Source organism: Mastacembelus armatus, chromosome 3, assembly GCF_900324485.2.
Source record: "Mastacembelus armatus chromosome 3, fMasArm1.2, whole genome shotgun sequence".
Classification (NCBI taxonomy): domain Eukaryota; kingdom Metazoa; phylum Chordata; class Actinopteri; order Synbranchiformes; family Mastacembelidae; genus Mastacembelus; species Mastacembelus armatus.
Genome location: NC_046635.1, coordinates 2610101 through 2620916, shown reverse-complemented (window position 1 = coordinate 2620916; position 10816 = coordinate 2610101). Strand labels below are relative to the sequence as shown.

The 10816-nt window shown below is 38.8% G+C and overlaps 1 protein-coding gene across 2 annotated transcripts; it reads left to right on the top strand.

Annotated features, from left to right (window-relative positions):
- Positions 1–267: 267 nt before the first annotated feature.
- LOC113138021 (mucin-15) lies at positions 268–9162 on the top strand. 2 transcript variants are annotated; one of them, XM_026320131.1, is made up of 5 exons: positions 286–367; positions 1862–1963; positions 3114–4081; positions 6336–6506; positions 7480–9162. In XM_026320131.1, exons 3-5 carry the CDS (start codon positions 3133–3135, stop codon positions 7593–7595), a joined length of 1236 nt encoding a protein of 411 aa, XP_026175916.1. In that variant the 5' UTR covers positions 286–367; positions 1862–1963; positions 3114–3132; the 3' UTR covers positions 7596–9162. The 2 variants fall into 2 exon arrangements, with proteins under 2 accessions (XP_026175915.1, XP_026175916.1); XM_026320130.1 differs by lacking the exon at positions 1862–1963 and having other exon boundaries at positions 268–367.
- Positions 9163–10816: the final 1654 nt, after the last annotated feature.

Sequence of the window (10816 nt, the reverse complement as noted above, 5' to 3'; positions counted from 1 at the left end):
ACTAAAAATGAATGCAATCAAATTATTTAGATGGGAACATGAAGTAATCAGGCACTAACAAATTGTTGTTCCCCAAACCCCTCAACCCTCATCCACTTCTCTTGTCCACTAATTATTTTCCATCCCTGTCCTCTACTGCTTTTTCACTGGGTGCAACTGGATGCGGTTCAGGGTGTGTTGCTATTGTTGGCAGGTGCAGAAGCAGGTTGAGCAGGTTGTTCCCTGAATGCCACAATGCTGGGCCCTCCTCCCTCCTGCCCTGTGTCTCTCTCCGGGACGACTGCTGACTCACTCACATGCTGGCAGCTCAGTGAAGAGATTTTGTTGCCTGTGCACCTGTTCCCATCTGATATAGGATAAGACTAAGGTAAGGATTTATTGAAAAAGCATCTTTCATTTTCACAGTAAACCTGATGTTTAATAAGATGTGAGTTGCAGTTCTGTTTTGAGGTTTGCCTAAAAAAAGATCACAAATAACCTATTTTTTGAGTGTAAAGACTTTTTTTTATGATGAACATGGTACATCAATAAGGTAGACTTAACCTGAGTGAAACATTAAACATTTGCCTACACCTGACAGTGTTTGTTACAGCTTCAGCCTTTGACAATCAGAAACAGAACTGCCTTTTATTTTCAGTGTGAAAGTAAAAATACTGTAGGACCTTACATCACCTAAACAGTGGAATACATTAAACATGCCTGTGACTGAACCTGTGATAAATAATAGAAGTATTTATATTACTGAAAAAGGAATACACATTAAAAAGTACTCTATTAAAAGTAAAATCCCAGGTTTTATAAATAGAGTATGAAGAGTTAGAGTACTACTAATCTATCTTAACACAGAATGGACTCACACTGTTAATAAAGAGGGATACAATATAAAGAAGCATAAAATAAAAGTACAAATAGTTCAAAAATGTATATAAATATAGTATTTCACTTATATTTCTGCTCGGCTAACATAGATACTGTGGCTGTGGAGTGTAAATGCAGCTTACATTATAATATAATATAAGGTGACAACATATGAACTTTAAAGAAGCAGTGGTTTACAATATAAATGTCAGGTAATTGGTGTGTGTGCAGGTGGAAGGAGCGTTTTGAGGTTGTGCCTCTGCGTGTGTTTTTATGTCGGACTAGACCTCTGCAAGGGCTGACAGGGCCGTAATAGCTGGTACAGACCAGCAGAGTGGAAATTCTTTTCAACAGGTGGAAATTCTTTTCTCTGGGTGTGAATGATCAAACGTAAACATCTCAAAAGTATTTTCAGGAGCTTAAATTATATCTATCGAAGGCATTTTCATTTTCACTGCATGAATCAGAACAAGACAGTGGCTCTGCTGAGCTGCCTGTTAAACTGGTTTTAGATTCATTTGCCTCTTTTACACTATACATAACATAATTACACATATTCTCCACAGAGTACCTGGCATGCTTCAATAAGCTCTGTCTGTTAGGGCTTTATTATATTTATTTATTTATGTAAGATTACTTTTCTAGTTTTTCTGCCCTTAAGTTGATACTGTAAAATAAAAAGACACAGAAAGGAAATGTATAAAAAAGGAAGGGCATGAAACACAACAAATATCAATGGACATCATCTCAGGCATCAGGACATGATGACATAAAGTATGAATAGCTGATAAAAAGCACAGAAGTCTTCATTTCAAAACTCCACATAATGTTGATTTGGGAGTCACTGTATTCCCAGCAATTATATACTCACATTTACAAATCTAAATGTAGAAACTGCAATTCATTAAGTTGCAAATCAACTGGGCAAATTATTCCATTATTTATTGTTTTCACGGCTGCAGTGTTATAGGCTCTAAATTGTTCATCCCTTTCATCTCGGTAGATTGAGCCATTTTCTTTAATGGTGTACTCTCAGTGCTGCAAACCTGAGCAGTTTGATTGATCCTGCATTCACACAGCAAGCTGCACCATCAACAGTCCACAGGTATTCCATTTATTTCCCACAGAGCAGAAAAAACACAGAAACATGGCTGTGGATGATAAAAAAGCTTGTTCAAAAACTGGTCACAGATAAACATTCATGCTGCCAAGTGGCATGTCTTCATACGTATTTAGGAAGAGCAGTTTAAAATGTGCAAGAAGCTGCTTTCCCCTTTAATAGTGCTAACTTGTATTAAACGGCCGGCAGTATGTGGAAATAATATTTGTGAAACACTGGGGTCAATGAGTGTAAAGGAAATTTTTATTTTACTCAAAAGAGTAAGTCATACTCCTTGACATGGTAAAGCCAAAAGTATAGAATCTCTGGATTTTCATGTTTAAACCTCTGTTGCTGCAACACTGTAGACGGAGCCATTTTCACTGATCATTACGCAAATAATCAAAGCGATTGATCGACAAAGTGACTTTCTGTGAGACAGCCTAATAGGGAACAACTGCAGCTACATTCATTTGATGCTGAGGGTTAAAACACATGGCTCACAGGGCACCTGTATAAATTCACTCCGTCTCACCGGGGACTGTTGGGACTATGTGGACTGCAGCTTGCTGTGTAACACTGCAGGAGTGATTCACCAACAAGCCCCTAATGTTTTGTCCGATGTTCACCGCACCGTCAGCTGAGCAGTTTCAGTGAAAGACGGAGGTGGGACAGAATTAGTCGTGTCAGTGCAGCTGACCTGCTTTGTTAAAGCAGTGATTTTGTCCTTTTTGGAAAATGGGAACAAACAGATGTTTTGCTGCAAGCCAAGTATCTGTATGTGGTCAAGAAAAGCGCAACAGCCGTGATGAATACAGATTCAACACCTATGGCTCCAACTTGATGGTGCTTATTTGGAGAAGGCAGTAGACTGGCTCCCCAGCTCTGAGTGATTTTCAGCTGTAACTGTATTTACAGCAACTCAGACTCTGACTGGCAAGTTGCTCTTTGCTGCTTATTTAGAGCAATTTCAATATATATCATGAATCTAGAATAAATCTCCACTCGAAGATCAGGGCAAAAAGCTGTGTTCCACTATTCATTAATTTCAGATCCATAAAACAAATGAGAAACAAAAACATTTTCCATTTTAAATGTATGATTATTGTGATGGGTTCAAATGTGAATTTGTTTTATATTCACTCTTATGTTTCAGAGTCAAACCAAAGGGCGAAATGGAACAGTATTTAAAAATCACAGCAGGCCTCCTTCTGTTTGTCCAAGCTTTTCACCTGGCATCGTTTCAAGACACAACAAACTCTCCAGGGCGTACGATTAATCCAAGTTGGCTCCGTGACTTAACTAAAAATGCAGCTGGAAGTGAAAATGAGGATGGGCAGACAGATGATTATGAGACAATTGATACAACTGCTATGGAGTCAAGCAATGATTACAGCGGTGGGATAACATCTGGCTTCACGTCAGATGAAAGAGCTGCAAATGCAGCACCTGAAGATGCTGCCCTGCCTCACACATTTCTAAATAGTTCAACTGAACAACCTGAAACCACAGATTCTTCAGCTTCTACAACTGCAGATCTCACAAACTCAAGCAAGGTCAACATGACGGACGCTGAGGACAAATCTCATAACTCAACAATAATCGAACAGAGTGAACACACCACCACCAGCTCTCCAGATTCTTACAATCACACTCAGTTGCAGTCAACGACCTTAGCTCCAGACAGCAATACTACACAAGACTCCACAGCAAACCCAGAGGAAGACGGAGGGCTGACCAACGGCATAGGATTTAGCAACACAACGACAGCAAACCCAGAGGAAGATGGAGGGCTGACCAACAGCACAGAATTTAACAACACAACGACAGCAAACCCAGAGGAAGACGGAGGGCTGACCAACAGCACAGAATTTAACAACACAACGACAGCAAACCCAGAGGAAGACGGAGGGCTGACCAACAGCACAGGATTTAGCAACACAACTACAGCAAACACAACACCAGAGATAAATGAGACTTCCACCACATCTTCATCCACGACACCGTTCCCTTCAGTGACGTCAGGAATGAGCCCTGCGACCACGACCTCCACAGCTGCAGCCACAACCGAGAAGGTCAACGGGACAAACAAAGATTTTCCTTTTGGAAACGGCTCAGACAGAGGTACTGCTGCAGTTTCAGATGTCACGCTATCTGCTGTTTATTTCTGTGTCCAGACAACTGTTTTGTGCATTCCTAGCAGCTTGACATCACTTTATAGAGATATCCAATTCCAAGTTCCTCTTGCCTCATTTGCATAAGCTTGATACCTGAGTAAAAGGTATATATAACATATACACACATATAATATATATATATATAACTCAAGAAAACAGGCACAAAATCCATCACAGATCACCTTCTGAGACTTGATTTTAAATTAACACTATGCTTATTGCTCAAGCACACACACATATCACTGTTGCATATCACTGTTTTACACATGGCTTTTTTTCTGCCCTTTCCCTGACCCACATTTGCATCTATTTTCCCACTGGTAGAGGACAAATGTCCTTTCTTTCAAAGGAAAAGGTTGGATTGGATTCCAGGTGCTATCAATGTGACTGCTATGAGTGAAGGGGTCTATTTCAACCACATTCTCAGCAGGACAATGAAACCCTGTATTAGAGGGGGGGAAAAAAACAGCCCTGAAAGGTGGTCAGGGACTGAGGTCAAAGGTACATGTGCTGCCTCTGCCTATGGGCGTGTGATCTGCTTAAAAAGCTAGTTTTACTGCAAAATGTATGTGTGGGAGCTCGCTCCTGACACCATGGCAAGAGGGGAAAAAAGGCTTTTAGAGAGTTGGCGCAGGATGGGATTAAAATAAAACTCATATCACATGGACAGATGTGACAGCGGGCCATAACACTAACAGATGATGGCAATAAACAGCAGGAAAACCATTGTGGAACTGCAGGGAACATAGAAAGAAAAAATGCTACATAGTTGACAGGCACAGTGTGTGAACAAAATGTACAAAAGCTCAGATGAGTGAGTACAGAAAAAGGCAGAGTCTATAAATATAAGCCTCCAAGTCAACTATGCTTTTATTGATATCAGTAAATAGAAATAAACATACACTTTAGCTTCTTGACCTTAATAGACCAAGGTAACATAAGCTATTTACAGTGACATTAGATTCTTATAATCAGATAGGCCACAATACAACACAAAGAGTGCCCAAGCCTGCTCCTTGAGGGCCACTGGCCTGCTTGTTTTCCAATTATCCCCTGCCCTACCCACTGTTGATTACCTGCATCAGGTGTGTTCAGTCCATCAAATGCTGCAAGATGCCATCTCAGATGAAGGTGTGGTGGTGAAAGACAAAGTGGATCTTCCAGTATCTTGGTATCTTCCAGCTTCTGATTGACTGAACATATCTGATCCAGGTAATCAACAGTAGGATAGTTGGAAAACAAGCAGGACAGTGGCTCTTATGGACCAGGGTTAAAACAGTGGCCCTCACGGACCAGGGTTGACTACCCCTGGTCTACAGCCATGCTACTACAATAAGACTGTAGCCCAGGCTTTCAGCCAAATGCTAACATTAGCATGCTCACCTGCTCACAATGGCTGTGTGAAAATGTTGATGCGGTACTGTACAATGTTTACCTGGCAAAAGTCCATGACAACAATCTCAACTATACTTGTTCACCATGGTTCAAAGAAAAGTCTAGTCTGCCCCATGGTTAGGGGTAAAATGAGCCTTTGTAGATAAAAGAACATATTTTAGATATGTGAGTACTAATAAAATACAAATATTATTGACAAATAATATTTGTATATCAAAACATACTGAAGACAATTTGGTCACTGTCACAAACTGCCCTTGCACCAAACACAAATAGTGAAATATAAGAAAAGAAAAATGCTTTAAGTCACTTTAAAGCTCATTAAGTTGTAATCCTTAAGGCTCCAGCTTTAGATTACAGACACATTAAGTGAAAACACTTATATAACAGGCCAGTCTTGTTTTTTTGATGCTGTGTGTATGTGAGCAATATTTAGCTCTGCACCATACTTACTCTAAAGAACGTCAAACTATACGGGCATTAACTTAAGAGATCTATAATAAAATGTGAACTGAACACAGTCTGCTGCCCTAAAATATTCAAATTTATTCAAGTAATTATTATAATTCTGGCGTGTTAATTGCATTAATTATAACAGCGTAAATTTGACAAATCTGTACAGCTGACTAATTGGGATGTGTATCTGCAGAGTGCTGCCACTGGAAACACAATTTCACAAACACATTTCAGCCATAATTATGTGACAATTAACCCTCAAAGACACCAGCTGATATAAATAATTTTGTTGTTGACAAATTATTTGTTCCTCTCTCCCACCCCATGGACCCTTCGTTCTTCCAATAAAGATTTGCAATCAGATCTACACCAGCATAAAAGGCAAGTCGCCTGGGGGGCTGTGCTAGGAGCGGCGGTTGCTGTGGCCTGTGTGGGACTGGTGGCCTACATCATCCTGAAAAATAGACACAATAAAGGATTCTCTCACAGGAAACTGGTTGAGGATCATCCTTCAGATCCAGGTATGTTTGTTTTCACACCCTCTCATGGCACGTTAAAGTCAGGCAGAATTATTTGCAGGTACAACTTCCTGATAGGGCCACTATCTGTAAAGCTTATGAGCTGTAATTAATGGTTGTATTTATCATTAACACACCTTTCACTAATGTGAGCCACTATTTAAAACAAAGTGTTAAGATGTTGCTATAATACGGCAAATCCTCCTCCGGCATGGCAACCATTAGACATTAACTAAGTCCACCAGTAATTTAAAATAAAATTAGTTATTAATAAAAAATGATTTAACACAATTCGAATGACTACTTGAGATTTTAGTTGTACACCAATTAAAGAACTTTCAATTTCCATTTCAGCCCCTTCACGCAGAGGCCATGATATTTACTTTGTTGTTTGTTTTATCTTATGAAGCACACATTTGTCAGTGGCTCTTCGGGGGCTGGCAATTCCATCACTGTGTTGCAGTTGTTGTTTTGTGGTTAAATGTAATTCACTTTGGCGCGCCCACTAACCCCTCAATCTACCTTGTTTACTCTTACCTCAGTTAGGTGTAGTGACTTCCTGCAATTCACAAATGACTCTAAAAAACATCCAGATACTGGGTGTCAAACTGCATTTATTACTTGTAGGTAGACTGAAAATTCATTTGAAGGGGATTTTGAATCATTAAAAGCCACAGTGCAAAGCTGGACAATTTATCACCCATGTTTGTCCAATTATCTGTAGGAATGAGCAAATTACAACCCAAAACAAGGAGACCCAAGTGCTGCCAGCTAGATTATATCAGTAATAAAAGGGTTTCGCGCTGGTGTTTTTTTCTTTTATTACCAGTTTTTTTTTGCAAGCCAGAAACATACATAAGACAAATCCAGCACTAATATGGGAAAATACAGGGTCATCTTCAGCAGCACCTTCTTTAGTTCAGTGGAAGATAATTTAATGGTACGAATGTTTAATATTTACTTGTTTAATTCCCAGTTCACAGATTAGACAACAATGAACCTTTGGACTTGAACTTTGGTGGTTTGGCTTATTACAACCCAGGACTCCAAGGAGACAACATCCAAATGACCCACTTTCCAGGACGCCGCTGAAATGACATCCGAGACAAAAGTAATAAAGTCTCTTGAAAGAATGACCGCCATTTATGCTTATTGGCATAATGTGAAGGCTTGTAAATAAGAAATTACAAAGGACTTTGTAGGTCTGTTGTCAACCACTACAAATTATAGTTATGTCAGATATGCAGTGTACTGAGTAGATTTATTGCACTGAAGTGCAATCTATCTACAGCACACACTGCCACAGCCAAAATCAACTGTCAGCCATTTATATATGTTGCCAAAAGAGAATAAATTAAGTCTTTTCTAATTAAAAATATTTTTGCAGTTAATGAAGGATTGTAAAAATTAATATTTCTTAAAGCTTTAGGTTTAATTTGAAAAATGTTAGTGTGAACTAAATCCTTTTAAAAAGGAGAAAAATAAAGACATTAGCGTATAATCAGATCAACTAAAGAGAACTGACCAGACTGTAACTTCTGCTGATGCAAACATATTTTTAAAAAATGACGCAGGTGAGCCACTGACACCTTAGCAGCAAAATTCAGAAGCCATAGAGTACAATAACATTTTCTATATCAACTATCAGCTGCTGTTATGGTAGTAAGGGAAGCAATAAGAAGTTAAACTCAAACTGCTTTTAGATATTCCACAACTGAGAATTGAAGCGTCAAACCAAACACTTCAGTTTGTTTTACTATACCAGCGAGGAAGGTGGAGGGAGGTTGGGTGCTGTTTTGTTATTCATAGACTGAGGTTTTGGTATTCAGGAAGGGAGATGTGTACTTGGTCTTAGCAATACTCAGCAGCAACAACAACATCATCATCATAATATACTGCTTAAATCTTCTGACCTCCAGATGTCCAAACAACAATCTGAGCTTCCTGTAGCAACAGTGTGCGCCTCAGAGAGTTAGATGTTTGGCTTCTGGATATCTAGATCAAAATTAAAACATATCTGATGCTGAATTTTAAACAACTTTTTTTATTGTTAGTGTAGTAACTGAGTGGCAACCTTCAGCACAAACACTGGGGGGGGGGGGCTAGGAGGGAATAGGCAAGAATTACTTACATCCTCATCTTTTTATGCAATAAATGCCTTGTACTATAAAATCTATTCCATAATCGTTCATTTCTAAACTTGTTTTTCTTTGTTGTATAAAAACATATTTTTCCAGCTGTATATGTGAAGAAAATGCCTTTGGAAATTACATTTTTCAGCTCCCTTGTGCCTTTCAGTAATCGTTACCTGAGTGAAGCCAGCACTCGATCAATATGCAACCTGATTATGATTGATATGTGCCTCATCTTGGCATAAACAACCAACAATAAATTGGCGATGTGTGATTTATTTTTTTTGGTGCAGATGGTTCAGCGGTAAGCACGGCAGGCCTGCTTCCTTCCGCACTGTAATTTTAAACATCAATCAGCACAAGAAGCTTTTTGTCTGACTGAGAGAGAGTTTTGTGCTGCAGCGTAAAGAATCACAGTGATTGCTGTAGAAATAACGCAGGGCAGACCGATAAGACGACACTTACATGTTGGTTACTACTACTTTTAAAATGTAATAAACCTTGATGATGCCTTAATAAACAATCAAACCCCCAAATGTTTTCTTCTTTTTGTGATTACAAATGAAATGTTTTCACATGACCTTGAAATGTATCTCAGTATTTTCTCTCAAGATATAGAAGAGCAGATATTGTTCTTCTAATTATTCAGTCTTAAAGAACATATTTGGAGAAAGATCATTTATCAAAAAAAAAAAAAAAAAAAGGAGAGATTGTGCCTGTTTTAATTAAGCCCAACAATTTCAGAGGTGATTGTTTGGCTGGGTGCTGAAATCAATTAACTGACGCAAAAGGCCTTGCTGAAAAATGGACATAATTCATTTGGGGTATGGGCAGGTTAATTTACACTTCGAGCTGAGCTAAATTAATTTGAATGAAATTAAATGATTGCTATCTAAATCGGGGATATGTCATGTGTTATTGGCTGAATTAAAATTCATTTTCTTCAAGCTAACCTGCTGGAAATGAGTTTAACCTCTGAGCCTTGTCTGCTGTAATAACCCAAATCAAGTCTCTCTATCAGATGAGCCTCTTCTACTATTACATGGTCAACAATGTATTAGACTGGCACCCGGTGAATTATCAAGGAACATGAGGCCTTTTCATGAGGAACATGAGTCTAAATGTGAGGAAGCAGAAAGATAGAATCACAACAAACAGGATTTTCCAGAAACAAAGATGTGAAAAGTCTAATTTAGTATTTAGAGTTGAAGGTCTTTGTTGTAATACAGTCGATCACTTTAGTTCAATTGGAACTAATGAAAAATTAAATGTTTGCTACGACTTGAGTATATCTTGAAGATACTTTACCTACTCTGTGCTGTGATTTGGATCATAATGTATGGAGTGTTGTAATTACAGGACTACCTGCTGCCGCATGTTGTTTAATACATGCAAACACCAAAGTGAAAAAAGGCCCGTTTGCCATTTTACAGGGTTTATGTGTCGGACTATTTCTAGGCTGGCACCAGTTACCAGGCAACCAGTAGAGGCTCTACACAATGTGTATTTCACTAAATGTCAAACCATTCCTTTAAACCACTAATGATACATAACCAATACCTTGTCATCAGGCTGAAAAGGTAAATAATGTTTTTTTTTTTTATTTTGTTCTAAATGTTTGTTATTCAAGCCTCAGAAATACAGACACAGCTGTCAGTCAGAAGCCAACATGAGAATGCCCTGCTCTCAGCACAGACCTGACGCTGAGACATTATCCAGAGATTTACAAAAATGTGCTAGCATGTCATGAAAAGAGGAAAAATATACACAGCAGCTACAATATCATCACAATACATGTGTTCTTAAATAAAAAGCACTGATGTTGTATAATGTTATTTTCAGAATGAATAGCTGACCAGATAAAGGCTTTTGCTTCGTTTTGCTCTGTTCTGTTCAATGATGAGGCATTTTGGAAAAAAGCATGCCTGTGTTTGAAGTGAATCGTCGGCATGTTCTAAAAAGACCTCAAATTCCTCGGTTTTACTTAATAGCAGGAATATTAGGAAGCAGAAGCATATGGAGGCTGATGTGCAGCTGCTGTTTCAGCCTCTGTTGCCAAAGCTGCCGCAACAATCCACAGAGACACGTTCTGGCGAAAGATGGAACAAGTTGAACTTGAGCTTGAGCACACTTTCAAAATGCTTGAGCAGCAACAGTACCTGACACAGACAAGTCTTCATA

Bases quoted from the DNA above. Each gene is read 5' to 3' on its own strand.
- LOC113138021 (XM_026320130.1), top strand. From the start codon at position 3,133: ATGGAACAGTATTTAAAAATCACAGCAGGCCTCCTTCTGTTTGTCCAA. The intron at 4,082-6,335 runs GTACTGCTGCAG...CTTCCAATAAAG, and splicing joins TGGAAACGGCTCAGACAGAG to ATTTGCAATCAGATCTACAC. The intron at 6,507-7,479 runs GTATGTTTGTTT...TTTAATTCCCAG, and splicing joins GGATCATCCTTCAGATCCAG to TTCACAGATTAGACAACAAT.